Source organism: Mus pahari, chromosome 10 (genome assembly GCF_900095145.1).
Source record: "Mus pahari chromosome 10, PAHARI_EIJ_v1.1, whole genome shotgun sequence".
NCBI lineage: Eukaryota > Metazoa > Chordata > Mammalia > Rodentia > Muridae > Mus > Mus pahari.
Window position 1 is genome coordinate 84113942 of NC_034599.1, and position 22534 is coordinate 84136475.

General features: G+C 38.6%; 1 protein-coding gene across 2 annotated transcripts in view; it reads right to left on the reverse strand.

The window, feature by feature from the left end:
* Window positions 1-3383: 3383 nt before the first annotated feature.
* Morf4l1 (mortality factor 4 like 1) overlaps window positions 3384-22534 on the reverse strand; it is a 23152-nt gene continuing 4001 nt past the window's right edge. The window contains exons 2-13 of one of the 2 annotated variants that reach the window (XM_021207652.1): window positions 21533-21579; window positions 18225-18292; window positions 14464-14580; window positions 13104-13190; window positions 11247-11327; window positions 9322-9347; window positions 8837-8925; window positions 7982-8083; window positions 6755-6843; window positions 6178-6350; window positions 5511-5595; window positions 3384-4130 (exon numbers count right to left, since the gene is read on the reverse strand). In XM_021207652.1, the coding sequence (XP_021063311.1) occupies window positions 4046-4130; window positions 5511-5595; window positions 6178-6350; window positions 6755-6843; window positions 7982-8083; window positions 8837-8925; window positions 9322-9347; window positions 11247-11327; window positions 13104-13190; window positions 14464-14580; window positions 18225-18292; window positions 21533-21579 (1049 nt within the window). In that variant the 3' untranslated portion in view covers window positions 3384-4045. The remainder of the gene's footprint in view (window positions 4131-5510; window positions 5596-6177; window positions 6351-6754; window positions 6844-7981; window positions 8084-8836; window positions 8926-9321; window positions 9348-11246; window positions 11328-13103; window positions 13191-14463; window positions 14581-18224; window positions 18293-21532; window positions 21580-22534) is intronic. The other variant, XM_021207653.1, reaches the window with a different exon arrangement.

Genomic DNA, 22534 nt, shown 5'->3' on the forward strand with positions numbered 1-22534 from the left:
AGTAAACTCTATTCTATACTATACTTGTGTGGCTGGTACCTCAGGGAGAAGGGATGCCTCAGCATGGGCCCAGAGGCACCCCCTTCCCCAGCACCATACCAACCCTCCACCAAACATAACCCTGGCTTTTTTATAAAACGCATTTTCCATTAAAAAACAAAAAACAAAGTAGTTCTGTTTGCCATGAAACTTGGTATTGCTATATGTATCAGCTTGGCCTCAAAAATACACACACCCGTCTTGGGACTGAAAGGACAAGTCACCACCACCCACAGCTCTAAAAAAGGACTTTTTTATAAAGGGGACGACCACCAGCCCCATTAAGCTACATTAAATATGGGTGTACCACACTATGGTTTTGTTCCTGATACTGGTGAAATAGCGGTATAACTTTATTGGTCTAAGTGCATTTTGTTCCTTTCAATTATTCTTTAAATATCTTTTCTTCCAACTGAAAACAAACCTTCATTGGTCTAAGAGGCTGATGTCTCCAAATCTTGCCTTAGTGTGAGGGTACAGAACACAGTGTAGTGTCTAAGAATCAGATTTCATAGTCCAGTGGGGGGGGGATGGGGGAGCATGACAAACTGCTTTTGGGGGGGAAACTGGCTCTCCAACCTTCAAAGGGTTAAGTCAAACTGCCTGCTTTGTGTGACCTCTGCTCAAGGGCAGGTGCTGGCTGCTTTCTGGAATTCCTTGAGCAGCAAACTTGGGCCCTTTTATTTTTATGGCCCTTGTTTTGGGGTAAGGAGTTTCCTGTATTCCAAACCTTACCTAACAGTGGAGAGAATCATTTGTCTTCTGATTAAGTATCTTGAAACTGTATGTGATATTTCATTATCTACACTGAAGGCAGATGAATTTTCATTCAGATTTGTCTTCTTTTTCTGTCCCTGCATATATGCCCAAAGTTACATTTTCTCTTACAGTTCTTGGTATTTTACAGTGTAAGGTCTTTTGGTTTATGATCTGTTATACTGGTCAAAGATTAAGTGTCTAGATTTTTAAATGTAGATATATGGTTATATACAACCCCTGGGAAGTACCATATTTCATTTCATATACACATACTGTGTTATTCTTCAATGTGCTTTGTTCATTCAACAACATGAAAGCTAACTCAAGAGGGGAGACAAAAACCCAAACAAACCAAAATACTGGCGGAAAGGACAATGAAGGCAGGGGGCGCTGTACTGAGCTTTGGAAATGATGTTACTATGAGTTGGCAGTGGGAACACTAGCGATGGCTCAGCAGTTAAGAGCATGCACTGGCTGCTTTCGGCTCTCATTTCCCAGCACCAGAAGACAAGCAGCAGTACAACCTGTACAACTATGCTCAACAAAGAAGGACTAAAAGGACAAACTGTGTTACATGCAAGCAAGATTCCAGGCGTTTATATAGATGCCACAAACACGTCAAGTAAGTTAAACATCCACTTTAAGGCTTAGTTGGTTGGTTGGTTGGTCTTTGTTTTTGTCTCCCAGTAGCATCACTAAAGCCTACAAAACTCCATCTCTCCATAAACATGTTCCTTTGTTGTTGTGGCAAATCCAGCTGCAAATTTCAAGGCATACAGTTCAGAAAGAAAAGGGAAGCATGGTTCAGTTCATCTTGGCAGGAACTTGTGATACAACCTACTGTGGCATGAGGGATAGTCCACTCAGATGGGCCTACTTCTTCTAGACAGGTCTCCTAAGCAGTATTACCAGCTAGAGACCCAATGTTTAACAAATAAACTTATGGGTGTCATTTCAGTCTCAAACAGTAACATGTATAGAACGAGCTTTTTCATCTTTGGACAGGGAATCCTCTATAGGCCGGTCTCCAGTGACCCTCCCATCCCAGTCTCCCCAGCAACGGATACTATAGACTCTGGGTCAGTGTGTCTTACATTCCAAGACTGTACCCTTAATACAGCCATTTTGTAGCTGACCAGTTTTGTTTTTTTTTGTTTGTTGGTTTTTTTTTTGGGGGGGGGTCCCTTGTGTTTTGAGTTTAGAAGTTGATTCTTGCTTCTACTTTGGCATTTGTTTCTGCTAGTAGATGACTCGTGAACTCCCACATAATTTGCATTCTCCTATCCCCAACTTCTCTCCATACAAGAGTACTGGGGTCACAGATTTATATTCTGGGGTTTCAATCTTGGGTCACTGACTTTTCAGGGTTAGCACCCTTCCCCGAAAAGCCACTTTCCCATTTCTATCTTACCAACAAACATGCTTTATAGTCAAGGATTACTACAGTAATGGGCTGGGCAGTAGGGGTAACATGCCTTTAATCCCAGCACTCAGGAGGTAAAGAGGTCAGTCTGGTCATAGAGTGTCAACGAAAGAAAGAAAAGATCTTGCTTTACTTTGATGTGTTAGACCAGGATGTCCCTAGAGCTCCCTTTCCTGACTTCCCAGTGCTATCATCACTGGGAATTACTTTTAACACAGTAAAATAAAAGTCCTCTAACAAAAAAAGGTTTGAGCACAGCTGCTCCTATAGAAAAACGTCAAGCCGATACACAACTGCATAAATTAAATGACTCGTTATTAAGTCCATCTTGACTGAAAACTACCATACACTACTGGGGCCAGGACCAGCAGGGAAAGGCCTCACAACCTGTATTCACTCCCTAGACCCAGGTACAAGGTGAAAGGAGTCCGTTTTCTTGAAAAGTTGTCCTCTGACCTCCACGTGTGCAATGTGGCAAGCCCCTTGCTACCACCTACATACAGGCACTGAAATACAGGAAAAAACAAAACAAAAACAAAAAACCCCACCATCCTTGTATTTACCAAATAAATAGGTAGGTTTATTCCCCATTCTGTGCTAGGAACTGAGCCCAAGACTCAATAGGTAATTTAGAGAAAACTATCTCCCACCCCACAAGGGAATCCTTACACCACAGCTCAAGAGACTCACACCATTCCATTACTCACCTCTCTCAATCCCTCCCAGCCTGTGCTCATCCAGATCTTGCCATCTGAACTGTTCCCAACGTTCTGTACCTAGGTCCAAATCACCGATCTCTCTATTGAAGATAACAATGTTTCCTTTTTCAAATATCCTAATGCAGGTTTCATACTGACTTTCAGCTCATTTCTCTCAGAAACATCTTAAACAACACTAACAATATTTACAGTGGTTAAAAAAAATGCCCCCAATGCTCAAAAATACCAAGAATCTGAATCAAGAAGGGCACTATCTACAATGTGGGCATTTAGCTTTTTGGCTAGGACTCAAGATGACAAATTCCTACAACCAGTAGTTTACGCCACTTCCAAGAAAGCTTTTCCTTCCATAAACAACTCGATAGTTCCAGTTTCCTAAGCAATCGATTTCCAATCACAATATACGATGTGCCAAAATCTTGATAACACGGCCACACAATCTCTTGAAATTTAAAGAAAAAATTTATTGAAGATCTGAAAAACAACTCCTACAAGATTGACTTTTCCATAAAACTGCAGCTACACGATGCATTGCGTCTATCATGTTAAAACGTGCATTAGACACAAATACAAAACCCATGAAAACAAGCCACCATTCTTTAACAATTGAGCAAAGATAAGATGCCTAAGGAATGACATGGATGACTTGCAAAGGATGGGCTCTTTAAGCACCATTTAAAAAAAAAAAAAAAAGAGCACAGATGGATGGATGAGTGTTCAGTTATATACACTGAAGTGAACCTTTGGCACTAGTAATCAGAGCATTTTGTCATATAGCATTAACACATATTATAAAAGTGCNTAGTGTCAAAGGAACAGAACCACCAGCATTCAAAAGCAGCTTTGTCAACTAGGCAAACACTCTACAGTATGTCTCTCTGTTGTCCATCACTGATACACTGGTAGAAACTTTGAAATGAAAAAAAGAAAGAAAAAAGGAGCAGTTACTCCTTTTATTTTCTCTGTTTAAAATCAAACAGAAAACAAACATCAACTCTGTTATACACTAACGGTCTTCAAAGTACATCATCTGTACAAGAGAAGGACTAAGAACCAAACTGTTTACAGAGATCCAAGCACGAGTGAGAGAGAGAGGGCACATCCCTCACACGGCTTTCCGATGGTACTCAGGAGGAGCCACTTCATAATCACTGGCACTGAACAAAGTTGCAGAATTCTTCGCCAGGTACCTAAAAAGAAAATTGTTAATCCATTGTGAAAATGTTTATAGACACTAATCATAGATGACTGCCTCCCCTAAAAACCACATCATTAAAATATAATAAGATTATATAACAGACAAAAATGCACCTCTATTATTACTAGAATAAGTTATTCTCTATTAAACCAGGGAAAGTTGCCTCCAACCTGAGGGACTCTGCAGACAGCTATCCTACTATACAGTAGCACAGCCCTAAAACAATTAGTATTCACTTTCTTTAGCTTTCTCAAGACTGTCCATTTAAGTACAAGGTTGTCTACTAACATATTTCATATTTAAACCTAAAATAAAGGAATGCAAAATGAAAAACAGTAGTTCATTTCATTATTCCAAGTGGAGTCTGAAAAAAATATTTACCACTGTAGAAAAGAGGCATAAATAATCAAACACTCCAATCTTTCCCTTCAATACCAAGTTCAAAAAGTAATTCACAGTAGCTATGATCCATATTCTGGAAGTCTTAGTCTTTTTCAAATTGAAATGTTTCTCAACAAGAATCAGATAATGCATACCACTACAGTTGATTTTTTTTTTTAAGATTTATTTTATTTATTATATGTAAGTACACTGTAGCTGTCTTCAGACACCAGAAGAGGGAATCAGGTCTTGTTACAGATGGTTGTGAGCCACCATGTGGTGGCTGGGATTTGAACTCAGGACCTCCGGAAGAGCAGTGAACCATCTCTCCAGCCCCCCTACAGCTGATTTCTTGAATTCACAGTGCTAAATAGTATCCTTGTCAGTATATTTAGAGAATCCTATCATTTCCAAAAGCTGCTAGGTTTTAAGTTCTTCCCTAGTATAAAAATGCCCTTCAACATGATATTGAAGCTAGAACTGCTTCGTCACCATTTCTTCAATCTTTTAAATTCAACTAATGTGATAAGTTAACTACTGTTAACTTATATTTGTATTACATCATTGAGACGGGCCTCAGTGCAAGAGTATAACGTCGACTGGCCTTAAACTTACAAATATCCTGCCTCAACTTTGACAGGCTTGAGCCATCAGTGCAACTAAACATTACTACTATTTCTATCTGCCTCCTAGGACCTTTTTTAAAATTTACCTTCCTGCCCCGACCAGTTGAATCTATTTTCAACACTGTAAAAAAACCCCACAAAAACCAACCTACATTGTCTTAATAGCTTGGAGATTTAGTCACTCCATCATTTCCCATACAGCACTTACACGTTACTCTCCATCTGTAAGATTCCCATATATGCTACTTATAGTTTTGTTGCCTTATTGACATCTGTACAAATACGTTATAGTAATTATCACTGTAATCTACCCTTTCACATTGTAAGTAATCATCCCAATTGTTTGTGATTTCAATTAAACTTACTTGAGGAAATCATGTAGATAGTTCAGTAATAAAGCAAGGCTTTTCTCGTCTAGAGGTGTGTAGGCCAACATCGCTCCAATCCGCACTATTTAACAAAGAACCAAGTCACATTCTAAGTAGCACTGTAGCACACACTAGGTACAAATTAAAAGGGCTGTAACACACACTATGTACAGATTAAATGGGCTGTCACTGGACCCATGAAACTCAATGTTCTTGAGTGTTCGTGTGTCTCTTTTAAGCTATGAAAAAAAAAACCTTTGAATGTTTTTCCTTAAGTGTCACCACCCTTTAAAAAAAAAAAAAAAAACAGAATGAGTCCCTCTCCAACCAGACTGAGATTCACCAACTAAGTCAAGGCAGCCAGTGAGAAAACAGAGTGCCTGCCCCTGTATGCCTCCCCAGTACTGGGTGGTCACAAGTGTGCACCATTACCTCACACTTGGATTTTATAAACTGAGCTCTCTCCCCAGTCTTAATGATTTTTCAATTTTTTTTCTTTTGCAAAAAGGGGTTTGGCATTTAAATATTTAAATAAAAATTTGAAATAGATTCAAACTGAAATAGTCATGTTTCAGTTATTTTACCTCTCAGTCATTTAGTAAGAACCAAAAACTCAATTATTAAAGGCTTCAAAAGAGGGAAAAAGAGAAAATCACTTTATTACCAAATAATCTCAGCAAATGTGGCGCTCCATACACCTGGGACATGGGTGCATCCGGGTGATCGGCGAGGATTTCTGCATACTGTGGTCTCTCAAATTTGTAGAGGAGCTGAGTGCCCAGCATGACATTGAAGTACTCCTTTATCCCTGCCACCACCTCATTAACAGCGTACTCCCTAAAGACAGACGAAAATATCACTTTCAAAACATTTCCCTTCTGAGCAAAGGAAAGGTAAAGAACTATGGCCAAGACTTTTTTAATAATTAAAATCAATTTCAAAATTGTATAAAAATAAGGCGGCATTTATGCTTTCAAAATAGTAGAAATTTGGGGCTATGGGATGGAGATGAAGTTCAAGACAAGGTTTCTTTGTGTAACCTTGGCTGTCCTGAAACTTACTCTATAGACCAGCCTCATAGAGATCCTCCTACCTCAGCCTCGAGTGCTGGGATTAACGGCATGCACAGCACCACCACCACCAGCCTCAAGATAGTAAACCTTTTAACGACTGTAAAGCACCTACAGCATACCTTCAGTTATACCTAAAAAGGTGTATACTCAAAAAGAGTACATTCTTACTTATTATCTGTATTTCCTCGAGACTTCTTATAATTTGCATAATCCTCCAAAATGGAATCCACATTCTTCTTGGCAGGAAGATAAAAAAGCTAGGGAAAAAATTTGAATACAAATGTTTATAAAAATTACATTCATTCCAAAATAAGATGAGGCACAGAATACCTGATAGATAAGTGGGTTCAAGATTACAGATACTATGCAGAGAGATGCACTTGTATAAGCCAACCAAAGAACATCAACCAAATTCCAATTACAACTATGAAATCTCAGATTTCATGAATCTTTTAACAATTATTATTATTCTCATCCCCATCATTCCCACTGCATCTGTCATTTGTCAATTTAAATAGTTTGTCTCAAGTTCCTAAACTTGGACTTAGAGAACCCAACTCTTAAGTAACATTCAAGTTTTTGTGGGTTGTTGTGAAACCAGTTTCTTTAGATTTTGAACATGTCCCTTCAGAGGGGAGAAGAGAGGGTAAGACTAAGTAATCAATCAGTGAACAAGACCCAGAAAGCTGACATTTGAATGATCCACAGGGTGTCCCAACACCCAAGATGGAGCTCCAGGGACGCAACATTCACATTCATTGCTGAGTCATCATTTACTTAGGGGTGGGCTTTTCAGTGGCATACTTACTTCTGAAACCCATCATCCATCTGTAAACACCAAACCTCACTGGTTTGCCAAGCAGTTCTGCTGCTGGCATCTGTTCTATCTTAGGGAAGGTCACTTTTTTAAACAACATTCTGCAAGTGATTCATTAAACCTAAGGACCTTAATTACATTCAGGATCAATTGTAGGCAGTCATATGCTTTCTACTATATTCCATCATCAGGACATGTATAAATGTTCTAATGCCAACAGCATTAAGGTGGAAAATGCATGTATCCGTCTAATAGGGTCTTTTTGAGAGAGTTCTGCTCCAGCAACCTCCAACTTTCTTAATTATCAACAAAATTTTAAGAGATCAGAGAGAGAGCTCAGTAATTAAGAGCATTAAAACCCAAGTTTCAATTTCTAGCACCCCACTTAGTTAGTGGCTGCAACTCCAGCTCCAAGAAACCCAATGCCCTCCACAGGTGCTGTACTTAGGTCATATCATAGACATACATATGCGCAGGCAAAAAAAAAAAAAATCCATAAAATGAGATTAGAATAGTTCATCATAGAACTCTTTCTTTTTGCCAAAGCCACCACCCCTGTGTCGTCGTTCTCAAGCTACCTGCTTTTGTCTGGTGATCAAGTCCCAGTCATCCACAAGCCAGGGTTTCAGCTCTTCAGGAATCTTCACTTTAACTTCAACTCTGTTCATGAATGTTTCTTCCTAAATAGGAAAAGCAAAGGTTATTACAAACTTTTCTTGCTTCTCTTTTGATCTTTAAGATACCAGGCATGAGCTAATTCCCTGAAGGAACCACTCAAAAGAAGGAATTGTCATAGGAGGGGAAAAAGCCAAAAACATGAACTCATACAGCCAGGAAAATTATGGCCTTGAGTCATAGTGGCCCTTAGTGCCTTTTTTCCTCTTCCGGAAATAGACTTTTCTGAATTGATATAGCTTAACAGATTCTTCACATTTAATTTTTTTTGGGGGGGGGTGGGGAGTTGATACAGGGTTTCTCTGTGTAGCCCTCCCTGGCTGTCCTGGAACTCAGAAATCCGCCTACAGCTGCCTCCCAAATGCTGGGATTAAAGGCAAGCACCACCACTGTCCTGGAACATGTACTCTTGATACCCAAATGGTTATCCCAAACATAACTTTCTCTTTTTCCTCCCCTTCTCCCCTCCCCGAGTTATGGTATTACAATGTAGCTTTGGCTGTCTTGGAACTCACTATGTAGACAAAGCTGGCCTCAAACTCACAAGATTTGCCTGTCTCTGCCTCCTGGGTCCTGGGATTAAAAGCATGCACCACTAGGCACCGCTAACATGGATGTCTTCATGCACTAGACTAGCCAAAACCACATAGCAAGATCCTGTCTCAAACACAAATACTGGAAGGGAAGGGAGTGAGGAAGTAAAGGAGAAGGATCATCAGAGCCTTTAGGACAGCCTGCCAGAGAAAAAGAAAACTCACATTTTCAACGGTAGGGTCTACCCGGGCCCTCTTCTTCCTAGGAGGCTGAGGTGTCTCGCTGGTACTGCCACCATCTCCGTTTCCAGGCGCTACAAAGTATAGGAATGGCAGGGGTGGTAGTGGTTAACTAACAAATTCTTAATGTAAAGAGTGTTGAAGTTCTCATTTTCCCATTACAGATATTTCATAAATTCAACTTAGAGAATCTTATTTCTAAAAAAAGAACTAAACACTTTACTTAGGAAACATTTGATAACATATTTAAAATGCTATCTTCCTAAAAGAATCATTAAGACTAAGGCAGGTGGGTGAAAACAACTACATCTTACAGTAGGTAAAAGATGAAAACCACTGTCCTTATCTCCAAACACTACTACTGTGAGACCTCTACTTCAGGTCAATAAACCACATGGTGTCAGTTTAATATAGTGAACTCATAATCTAAATATTACAAAGAGGTCAATTTTAAGAAGGCTTATACTTACTTTTCTGCTTGTTCTTTTTTGTTTTCCTAGGAAGAGAGGAAAACAAAAATTACTCCCATAAAACTGTTCCAACTCTTTTGAGTGGTAAATTCAGAGAAAAATGGTCCACCAAAATTATCAGTGACTTTATCTTCTGCTTCCCAAAACATTAATCTTGAGTTTAGATTTATTCCTATTTATTCTTATTATTATTTGAGACAAAGTCTCACTATGTAACTCTTGTATCCTGAAACTCAAGAATATAGATGAGGGGCTGGAGAGATGGCTCAGCGGTTAAAGGCACTGACTGCTCTTCTGACGGTCCTGAGTTCAAATCCCAGCAACCACATGGTGGCTTCACAACCACCTGTAATGAGATCGGATGCCCTCTTCTGGTGCATCTGAAGACAGTTACAGGGTACTTATTTATAATAATAAATAAATCTTTGGGTCAGAGCAGGGACTCAAGTGAGCGGGGTCGACTGGAGCAAGCAGAGGTCCTAAAAATTCAATTCCCAACAACCACATGAAAGCTCACAACCATCTGTACAGCTAGTATACTCACTATTCATAAAAATAAATAAACCTTAAAAAAAAAACATTCTAAGGGACTGGATTTGGTCATTAAGAATATTGGCTGCTGGGGGCTGGTGAAATGGCTCAGTGGGTAAGAGCACCCGACTGCTCTTCCGGAGGTCCGGAGTTCAAATCCCAGCAACCACATGGTGGCTCATAACCATCCGTAACAAGATCTGACGCCCTCTTCTGGTGTGTCTGAAGACAGCTACAGTGTACTTACATATAATAAATAAATAAATCTAAAAATAATAATAATAATAATATTGGCTGCTTTTCCACAGGACCTAGGCTGTAGACCCAGTAACTCAGGGAACAAAGCCTAAGAGAATGTGAACAAATGTAAAAGCAGGATAGGGAAGAGTGCCATGAAATGCTGACTTCTGGATATGACACGGCTGTTGCACTAGAGTTATCTGTACAAATCAACATTCCAGCATGGACTCAAGAGGAGCCCGTGAGATCCTACCCCTTAGTTGAGGAGCCACTGGCAGTTTACAGCCCCTGAGCAAACCATTTTTCTTTAGGGGTTTGGTCACTGGTAGGCCACCCATGTTCTATTGAATGACCCTATAACCGTGAACACAAAACTTACCCCTCAACAACAGTTGTAGCCTATGTTTTTTGTATTACTAATAGTTAAGATCATGTACTTGGTCATCTTTCTACAGCCACTTTCAGGTACAGAACCTGTAGAAATACAGTGTCTGTACACAACTTTCATATTGTAGTTACCAAGAAGCCTTACAGTCCAGAGTTAACAAATTATACTTTTCTCACTCTCACTTTACACATGTATTTCTAGCACTACTGAGAAAGTAATCTTTGCCAAAATAATTACCTCAAAACTACCCAACAAGTTATTACTACCTTCATAAGAGCAAACAGTATGAGTATACATATTTTACTTCAAAAATAAGAATTGTAAAAGGATTAATTGCCACTGACTACACACTAAATGTATTTTAATGTTGCATGTATTTTAGTGCAAGAGAAGCAGCTAAGGAAAACCAAGTAGGTAATGTCCATTTTACATTACTTTAATAACCTGGCATCTGAGAATTAAGAATTTCACTGACACTTTTTTTTTAAAGATTTATTATGTGTAAGTACACTGTAGTTGTCTTCAGACACACCAGAAGAGGGCGTCAGATTTCGTTACAGATGGTTGTGAGCCACCATGTGGTTGCTGGGATTTGAACTCGGGACCTCTAGAAGAGCAATCAGTGCTCTTAACCGCTGAGCCATCTCATCTGCCCTCGCCGACACTTTTAAAAGCTTTCATTAGAGACAAAAATATGTATTATAAATAGTAAATTTAAATTATACCCATAAAACAGCATGCAATATTTAAGCAAAGAGAATCTTACACGTCAACGTTTTTCTGTTGCAGACCAGATGTCTTCTTCCCTGGAGCAGCCCCTCTCATCCTGCCCTCGGCATACTGTTCCCTTCGAAAATAAAGTCAGAAAAACATCGTAAGTACTTAGGAAAGAAAAACCAAATTATGCCTGCTTGATTCCATCTAGAACTTGTATTAAACTGAGCTTCCCAGCCAGGTATGGTGGAAAACACTTAATCCCAGCACTTCGGAGGCAGAAGCAGGTGGATGCCTATGAGGTCAAGGCTATCCTGGTCTACTTAGCAAGTTCCCAGCCAGCAAGACTTGTACAGTGACACCCTGTCTCAGAAATCTTTAAAAGCCTGTTTGTTAGTATAAGTGGACTTTCAGAATGTTCCAAATTGTTTATGTTGTACAGATTAACTCTATTACAAAACTAAAGAGTTAAAATGTCTTAAAATGAGAATCCCCACAGAAAGTGTGAAATTAGAGCTGCTCTCCAGCTAACAGTACTAGGGTTGCTCTTCCAGAGATCCTGAACTCAATTCCCAGGACCAACATGGCTGCTCACAACTGCAGTCCCACAGGATCTGATGCCATCTACTGGTGTGCATACATGCACGTATGCACCCACGCACACACTCATAAAATAAAATAAAATAAAAATACAGGGAAGATGGCTTAAAAGTTTAGAGCACTCCTTGTTCTTGTAGAAGGCCTGGGTTTCATTCCCAGCACCCACAGTAGCCCACAACCATCTGTAACTTGAGGGGATCTGATTCCTTCTTCTGGCTTCTTCAGGCACCAGGCACACACATGAAGTACCCATTTATACATAAAAGCCAAAATACTCATACATATAAAATAAACAAACACGAAAATAAATATTTAAAGCTGACAGAAATCAAAAGGTTCAAAAGAAACTAAGTATGGAGCCAGAGAGCTGGCCTAAAGGTCAAAGTGCTACAAATGCTATCAAGCCCACTGACCTGTGGTCAATACCTGGAACCCACATTTAAGAAAGAAAAACTGGCCGGGCAGTGGTGGCGCACGCCTTTAATCCCAGCACTTAGGAGTCAGAGGCAGGTGGATTTCTGAGTTCAAGGCCAACTCACTCTACAGAGTGAGTTCCAGGGCTATCCTGTCTCAAAAAAAAAAACCAACAACAAGAAGCGAAAGAGAAGAGAAGAGAAGAGAAGAGAAGAGAAGAGAAGAGAAGAGAAGAGAAGAGAAGAGAAGAGAAGAGAAGAGAAGAGAAGAGAAGAGAAGAGAAAAGGAACAACTGTCTCCATCCTGGCAAAGCCATGCCCACATGCAAAGGAATAAATGAATGAAAAAAAGAAGTTTATTATTAAAGTCAATGCAGCACAAATTGACTAATATATGGTCTCAGAAACTGAAAATTCCAGTGCTATGCCTGGTTGGAAATTCAGTAGCAGTTCCAATACTTTCTCTTGATTCCATGTTGTAATTTTAATCTTTTAAATATTATAAAAATCAAGTGTAATAACTACCCTTTAGATAATTTTTCTGGGTCCCTTTTCCTCAATGTATTTTCAGAGAGATATTAATTGGTGGAAATATTCCTTCCTTTTTGCTTCTCCATCAGTTAACTGTGCCTTCTACAGCACCCAAGAAGAGATTAAAAAGATACTGAGTTTGCATCTAGAATTTCCAACACTGTGACCTTCCACTAGAAGACAGACTCAGAAATGACAGAATTACCCAGATAATATATAATTACTTGAAAGCAAGCTTTAACACTGGAATTGACAAGTACCAAGAATCATTTTACCAAAAATAGAGAGGAAGGTACCAATATGACCCCATTTTGTTCATTCCATGTTCAAAAAATCTCAAAATTCATTTTTCAAATCAAACTTACTGATTGGCCTTTTGGAGTTCTCGCTGTTTCTGCAAATTGGTGTCCACGTATTTGAGTACTCTGCTTTCTGGCACCCATTCATCCCAACTGAAAAAGACAAGTTAAAATAGCACTGAAGTACATTTTTTAATACAGGTTGGAGTTTCTTCCAATTAACGTTTAAAGATTTAGGAGTTAAAACTCTGGAACTCCCTGAAATAACATGTTTTAATTTTGTTCTTCTGACATTTATTTGTATGTGTGCGGAAGCCAGAGAACAACTTTTGGGAATTGATTCTTTCACCATGTAGGTCATGGGAATCCAACTTGGGTCGCAGCACTTGGTGGCAAGTACTTTTACCTAGAGCCACCTTGTCAACCCTAGCTTTTTGAGACCTTTTTTAATGAATCCCAACTTGGCCTTGAATTCATGTTAATCCTCCTGCCTGAGTATTCCTAATTCTGTAATTACAGGAATCCAGAAACCATGCTTTTTCTAAAAGATTTGACAAGCTGGCATTGAAAAATCCATTCTTAAAAGAAAAATCTAATCAAAGTGTATTCTAGTGAGAAGTAGCATTCCAAATATAAACTATGTATATAAACTGTTCATATCACTTTTAAATAGGTCTAGAAATAAGTCACTGAAGAGTCTCTTGGTCATTACCCTTTCAGAATTACAGCACTGTCTTGTTACACAGTTCACACATGCTAAAGGTGCATCAGGAACACATAATAAACTCACAGTACTCACCACCTAGATGACTCGACTAAGTCTGTACATAAAAGGCTCAGAATAGGGGCTGGAGAGAGAGATGGCTCAGCGGTTAAGAGCACTGACTGCTCTTCCAGAGGTCCTGAGTTTGACTCCCAGCAATCACAAGGTGGCTCACAACCATCTGTAATAGGATCCAATGCCCTCTTCTGGTGTGTCTGAAGACAGCTACAATATACTCATATATATAAAATACATCTTTTAAAAAGGAGGGGAGGGCTTAGAATAGTTTTTCAGATATCCCACTGTTCACTTTCCTCTATTCAAAGGGAGCATTCCAACTTGCAAGGGCGACTAGAGGCTTTCTAAAAGCTAATGGTCTATCTGGCTTCTCACAAAACAAGCTTTTTGCTGACTTATATGGGAAAACAAAAATTCCTGGTAGAATGCTGAATTTTGAAGCAAACTAACTTTTGAGCAAAATTAGTCTTTTCTCCTGCTGATGGAGCTCCATTCGTGACACCATCAAGGGTACACTTGAAGTAATCTTTTACTTAATGATTCCCACCTCTGACCTCTTATAGAATATAGCCAAAAGGAAAATTAATAAATAAAAAACATTCCTCAACATGATTTCCTAAAGAAAACTTTAAAACATGCATTTACCTAGAGGTCAGGAGGGGGTGGTGTACTGAGGGAGCTCCTTCAGGAACAGGAAAAAGGGCTACAATATCCTCACGTGTCTTCAAAGATTTTTCAGAGCGCCTGGGCCTCACAGCACTTCTGATACAGACAGCATAGTACAAAGTAATCTCAGTAACTATGTGCAGAATTTAGTTTAAGCTTTATCAAGATTCATTTACAAATGGAATATTTTAATGTCTGTGTCAACAAATTCTGGTATGGTTTTTTTTTTTTTTTTTTGAAAATTTAGAAATATCTTAGTATCTGTGATTTTTAAAGTGAATTTAAACTAATGTTAAAAAATTCCCAGTTTACAATTGGGGATTTTGCTGTACCAGGGTATTTAAAAGGTGTCCTGCAAGGCATACTGGTGTATTCTTTAAATCCCAGCACCCTAGAAGTATAAAAAGGTAGATCTGAATTCCAGGACAGCCTGGTCTATACACCAAGCTCTAGATCAGTCAAGGGCTACATATTAAGACACTGTTTCTATAAGTGAATAAAAGCGTTCTACAAAACTGTCCGTCTTCTTTTTTTTTCCTTTCCTTTGCTTGGGGATATGGTGGGCTGAGTACTAGAGATTGAGCCCAGGGCTCCACACATGCTAGACAAGAAAGATCTCCACCACTCAACTTCATCCCCATCAATGACGATCTTTTTAAAAAATAATTATATCCCTGTTTTCCCCAAATCAAAAGATGCTAACTTTTAGCTGCTTTTAAACCTTAAAACCGCCGGGCAGTGGTGGTGCGTGCCTTTAATCCCAGCACTTGGGAGGCAGAGGCAGGCGACCTCTGAGTTCGAAGCCAGCCTGGTCACAGCAGTGAGTCCCAGGCCAGCCAGGGCTACACAGAGAAACTGTCTTGAAAAAAAAAAAAAAAACAACAAAAAGCCTTAAAATCTTAGAAATTCTGTCCCCCTCAGATGTACACCACATCTAAACAAGCACTCTGACCAATATCTAATTACCAAGGCACTCTAAGAGTTTATAAGCAAAGATCTAAAATTCCTTATGAAACTGAAAAACAAACAACAACAACAAAAATAAAAACCAAAAAAACAAATCTTCATTCTGAGAATCTCTACTAAATAACTAAGGGCCACTCAAGTTTAAATACAGTTCAAGCATATAACTCTATTTATTCCAAAGTAGTTGTGACTAATCCCAAAAGTCAAACCCACAGGCAAAATTACACACACACATAATATACTTCACAGGCACTCCTCTGAAGTGGTTTTAACTTTCTCTAGAGCTAGATGTGGTGGCACAAGCCTGCAATCTCAGCATTCTGTAGGCAGAAAGATTACTGCAAGTTCCAGTAGCTACAAAGCAACAATCAGTCTTAAAAAAGGAAAACAAAAAACCATTTCTAAATACTTCCCAAAGGTTATAATATAATGGCACGTTTAGCAAGTTAACTATGAAAGACCTATGACATCTTGGTTTCCCTTAGCACACTGCAACATCACTCCTAAGAAAACAGTCATAGAATGCCTACTATGGCCATTCCCCCTCCTTATTTTCCAAAGAAAACAAGATCTAATAATTAATACTCCCACTTATTTCTGTCATGAACCACAATCCTACAAAAACTTTTTGAAAAAGTAAAGGGCAGTGGTGGCGCACGCCTTTAATCCCAGCACCTGGGAGGCAGGGGCAGGAGGATTTCTGAGTTCGAGACCAGCCTGGTCTCTACAGAGTGAGTTCCAGGACAGCCAGGGCTACACAGAGAAACCCTGTCTCAAAAAACCCAGGAAGGGCAAACCACTCAGGGATCATCAGAGGTAATCTGGCTGTACTCCATCATCCTGAGCAGTATGTAATTAAAGCTTGCTTCACATTGGTCTCAGAAAAAAGAAAAAAAAAAAAAAAAAAAAAAAAAAAAAANGAAGGGGAAAAAAAAAAAAAAAAAAAAAAAAAAAAAAAAAAACAGGAAGGGGAAAAAAAAAAAAAAAAAAAAAACCCTAGAAAACTGGTGGTGTTTTCATAATTTACGGCAACCAACAAAAATAGCTACCTAATATACAGATATATTATATTCATGTATAATTATATACAAAATACTTAATATACACGAAGAGTGAAGCATTAAATCTGTACTCAGATATTAAAGTATAACTTTAAATTGAAGTGTGCAAGGAGAGGGTAAGTATGTGGCTCACTCATGAATGTGCTGTTTTCCTTTCACACTTTATATGGACTTTTAACTTTCCCATCCCTAATATGCATAAAGACATTCTACTTCCTATAGGAAATTGTCTGTTATACATTATTTTATCTGGATATTAGCAAAATATCAACAACAAATATAAGCCTCAAACTATTAAAGATGGAAACTCAGTTTAACTCATTTTTAATATGAAGATACTCTAGAAGCCATAACATGTCAGTTTTCCTAGATCTTATCAACTTAAAAAAAAAAAAATCAAAACTTATAGCTTTTATTTTTTGAAGACAGGGTCTCACTATGTAGTTCTGGTTGGTCTGAAACTCAAGACAGTGGCCTGCTCCTACTTTAATCCCTGCTCCTGAGAGCTAGGATTAAAGGCTGTGCCAGCATATCCAGCTGGGATTAAAGGATGTGTTAGCATATCCAGCTCCCATTTCTTTTTTTTTCGAGAAGGGGTTTCTTTGTGGAGTCCTGGCTGTCCTGGAACTCACTCTGTAGACCAGGCTGGTCTTGAACTGAGAAATCCACCTGCCTCTGCCTTCCAAGTGCTGGGATCAAAGTCGTGTGCCACCATTGCCTGGCCCAATTTCTTAATACATGTAAGACTGGCATCATTCTGAAATACTGACATTACCTACTAACCATTATTAGAAATACTTAGTTCACAAGTTATCAGAATATCCTTTTGTGTACTTTGAATCGTGGCCTTTCTACAATTATACTAATGAAATAAGTTAAAAAGTTTGGCATATCTCATCTAAAAAGCATTAGTCTATTTCATCAAACAAACTGAATTGAGTGGCTGGCTACTCAGGTAAGAACTCTAAATGCAATTTAGACCAAAGTTATAGGGCCAGTAAACTTAACAGGAAAAACAAAACAAAACAACAACAAAATCAAGAGCAGTAACCATCCTAAGAGTTGGCATTTGCTCTCATGGAAAGAAGAATCAGACTTTGGGTGTCAAGATTAAGCATTACAAGTTATCAGAAAGTAATTCCTGAATGGCTAGTTCCTTGAAATGCCATCCCTGAAATACAAAAGATCAATAATAAAGATGAATTTAAAATTTCCCTAGTAAAAATAATAAGCCACGCAATTCCAGACAACAAAAAGGCCTGGATAATTTATTAGGAGCTGTTAACTTTTGGTCCCAAAGAGAACACTACTGACAAAGAGCTCCAATGGCCACTAGAAAGTTAACTTCTGTAAATAAGAATTTTATGCTAAGCCACCTGAATCTACTTTTCTGTTTTCAATAGAATATGCTTCAAAACTTCATAAAAATGGGTTTATAAACTGTCATCTCTAAAACATTTCCCCCCTCTTCTCTAACAATTTTTAAGTAATTTGGTTTGTGCTCAGGCCAAAAAAAAAACCAAAAAAACAAAACAAAACAAAAAAAATGCCAGCCTAAAATATGCATCTACTCATAATTGAACCAAGACCCAAGTATATAGGAAATAGCAGAGTTCTCCCTGATAGTTTCATCTTACTAAAAATGGCTCATCCTTGCTTCAACATATATGTTACATGAGTAGACAAAATACTTTTTAAAAATCTAATACTCACTTTTTATTCCAACCACTGTAATGGATGAAGTATTTCACTTGTTTGTCCTTTATGGCAACCTTTACACACTGAAATAAAAAAGAGTAAGTCTTTGATATATATAACCTTACCACTTCTTAGACAAAAGCAAATTTGTATCCTAATGACAGATGTGCTCTTTCTACTATGAAGAATTAAATCTTGGTTGAACTACTTGACAAGTGTAAAACTTTCAGAGCACCTTCGAGAACTGAAAGTTGTAAGCCAGTTTGATTTTATAATCCTAGTGCTGAGAACACTTTCTGTGTAAAGTCACAAAACTGCAATTTAGAAATAAATACACAGCATCAATAAGCGGTTGCTATAAATTAACAGGCTAAATCTGTTATCCAAGGTCAAGAAATGAAAACTATTTGTTTTGCAAACTCCAGTTAAGAACTACATTTAAAAAAAAATTCTCAAAAAAAAAAAAATCTCATTCTCATGAATAACACTATGCTGCCCTTTTTTTGTTTTTTGTTTGTTTGTTTTTGTTTTTCAAGACAGGGCTGTCCTGGAATTCACTCTGTAGACCAATCTTGCCTTGAACTCAGAAATCCGCCTGCCTCTGCCTCCCGAGTGCTGGGACTAAAGGTGTGTGCCACCTCTGTCTGGGTTTCTATGCTGCTTTTTAAAAACTAGCTTTAAAAGTACTCTTAAATATAGTGAGTAAACAAAACAAATTTATTAAAGGAAAATCACTGTGACAAGTGATGATTATCTGACTGGATTTAAGGGTGTTCACTATAGGCAAATCAAACAATAGTTTATATTCCAATCACCATTAAAAAAATGTTCAGAGTATTTTGCTGCCAGAGAAAAAGAGCCATTTCAGATGACTGCTAAAAGTTTATACAACAATGGAAACCATACAAGATCATCAAAAGGACTCAGTTATAAACATGCAAAACACAAGGAGTGAACATCTTTATTTTTGTTATTTCACACTACTAATTGCTACAAATTTGTCCAGGAATTGCTTCTAAGCGTTTAATACACATACATGTACACACTTAATACACATACACACACACACACACAGGGAATGGGAGGTGGGGAGCACCCGAGGCTAGGCTTCTGTTTTCTATACTGGGGACTGAACCAATGCTCCCTCCATTCATGGAACTGCTTTGCCACTGAGCTTTGTCCCCTGCCTTCTTTACTACTTTGTGAGATTTCTTTGGCCTTACTAAGCTGCCCAGGCCCCCCTTAACTTTGTATCCCAAGTAACCTTTCTGTCCCAACTTCCCAAGTAGCCTGGCCATAGGCCTGTGTCAGCATTCAGATTGCATGTGTGTGGGGTGGTGTTTTGTTCAAGGGCAGTGGTGATAGTATTGAGGATTGAACTCAGTGCGTGCCTCAATCATGGTAGGCAAGTATTCAAGCAGCCTTCATTTCAATACTTAAATGCCTGGCCAAACACACCATTAAAATTAATCCCAGAGGAAGTAGAGGCAGTCATCCAGTGAGTTCAGGGTACCCTGGTCTTTATAAAGTGTGTGTGTTCTAGGACAGCTACAGTGAGCACTTGTCACAAATGTATTTTAAAAAATAAAGCCAGGCGTGGTGGCGCACGTCTTTAATCCCAGGACTCAGAAGGCAGAGGCAGGTGGATTTCTGAGTTTGAGGCCAGCCTGGTCTACAGAGTGAGTTCCAGGACAGCCAGGGCTATACAGAGAAACCCTGTCTCGAGAAACCATAAATAAATAAATAAATAAATAAATAAATAAATAAATAAATAAAGGAAATAAAAAGAAACACATGTAATCCCAAAGCTTAGGTAGTCAGAATACGAAAGAACAATCTGAGCTCTATAGCAAGATCAAAAACAAACAAACGGCTAGGGAAGCTTTTAATTTTTGGTCCTGGAGATAGCTAAGTGACAAACGGCTGGAGTGTTTAAATCCAATTTCAAGTACTAGAATGATACTGGCAACCTAAATTCTACCAAAATTCATCAGAAATAAAATAGTAAAGATAATTTTAGACTGTAAAATGTTTGTTGTACAGGGCCTATGGATGTAACTGCAGTGGTAGTCCTTTTCCAAACATATGCAAAGCCCTGGGTTTAATCCTGAGCACTACAAATATTTTTAATTAAAATAAAAATAAATATTTTTTTTTGTTTATCTCTGGGATTTTGTTTTGTTTTGTTCCTCTGTATAGTTGTGGCTGTCCAGGAACTCGCTCTGTAGACCAGGCTGGGAGATTCAGATATCTGCCTGCCTCTGCCTACCAAGTGTTGGGATTAAAGCTATGAACTACTACCACCAGGCATCTCTGGCTAAAATTAAAGTTTTTGTATAAGAGGAGCACTTAATGAAACAGAAAAAAGTGCCTTTTTTACCATTCAAGTTAACAAATAGGAATTTAAGTGTCAATGACAACCATCGTGAGGTGTGGTTAAGGAGGATTGTTGAGGCCAGCTCGAGCAAGTGTAAAACTTAAGTCTCAAAAAGAGACTGACATAAAGAGATAAAGACATGCACATACAGCCGGGAGGTGGTGGCGCACGCCTTTGATCCCAGCACTTGGGAGGCAGAGGCAGGCGGATTTCTGAGTTTGAGGCCAGCCTGGTCTACAGAGTGAGTTCCAGGACAGCCAGGGCTATACAGAGAAACCCTGTCTCAAAAAACCAAAAAAAAAAAAAAAAAAAAAAGACATGCACACGCGCGCGCGCGCGCGCACGCACGCACGCACACACACACACACACACACACACAGAGGAAATGCCTCAGTGGATTAAGGTGCAGAGCTCATACATTCCCCCAAACTCATTATAATTCTGCCGCTCCTACACTGAGATGGAAGTTGATAAAAAATGCAGGAAATCTGAAGGTCAGAGATAGGCATGTATAAGGACAACAAAGAGATGGTCTTAAAGACAGAAAGAGGAAACTGACACTTGAGGTTGTCCTCTAACCTCTACTTGTGAGGTGGCACACACCTACCTATACAAGTGCTTACAAACATACAGTATTATTTTCTGCAGAAGTTATTAACTATAAAATGCTATTTGTTATCTACCTATCACTTTAATGCTATTTCCAACCAAAAGGCTTCTACTAATTTAGAAAAGTCAGAAGAGTAGAAAAGTCTGCACTTTCTCCATCCACCACCAAGCAATCAGTAACAAGCTCAAAGTGAGATGGGAAGATTTATAAACCTATGACAAAAATGAAATACCTTTTACAAATCAAGTAAGAAAATACTGTAATTCACTATTAAGAAGTCTGGTCTAGCTAACATTTCTGACCACCTTCTCAAAAGAATGCAGGGTCCATACATACCTTTGCTTCATAAAGAAGAGGCCCGTGAAAGCACAACACTCGCTCGCCTGGAAAAGAGGGGAACAGCCAGGTTAACTGTGAGTCCATGCTGTACAGACGATGTGACTCCAAGAGTCACTACACTTGATTATAATCCCAGCGAAAGTAGGAAAAACAGTGAGACTATACATGAACACTTCAGAACGAACTTTACCATATCCTTAGTATCCAAAATCAGCAACAACCAATTTAAATTTCTATTTAATCACGTAACAGATGCTATTGCAGTTACCTATGGAATAATGTTTGGCTAGTTCACTTGTTCTAATTATCTGGAAATAAAACTTTTAAAATGTTCTTCTCCAAGTATCTTAAGTTTAATCACTTGACCCATGTCCACTTCCTTTTAATGAATATTCTACACATTAAAATTTCTGATTGCATACATGGAAAATGGAATGGTTAGTTGTTTTTAGTTTGTTAAGTTATTCTACCTATGGTTTTTGTTACTCCTTAGGCTGTTTCAATGAGCAGCAGAGAGAAACAACCCTAATCCTGGGAACGCACACCCAATGTCATCAAGATTTTCAAGAGAAAATCTGGATACAGTTGAAACTTGAAGCTATCGGTGCTCACCAAACAAACTGGGAAGGTGTTCTGGACTCTGATCCCACATGAAGTTTAGCAGAAGTTTATCTATTATTATTTTCAGTCCACTTGCTTTCTACACATTTCACTTAAGTATCCAACAAGTATGTAACTATAAAATTTAATCTAGTCTAATGCTGGAAAAACTACCACATTAAAAAGTACATTATAAGCTGGGCAGTGGTGGCATACGCCTTTAATCCCAGCACTCAGAGAAATCCTAAAGTACATTATAAAATATAAAAATATATATTATAGGCCTGCCATGCTGGCATACAACTTTAATCCCAGCACTCAGGAGGAGAGGCTCGTAGATCTCTAATTCACGGACGGTCTGTTCTTTAGCCCACCCAAGACTACATGGTGAGACCCTTT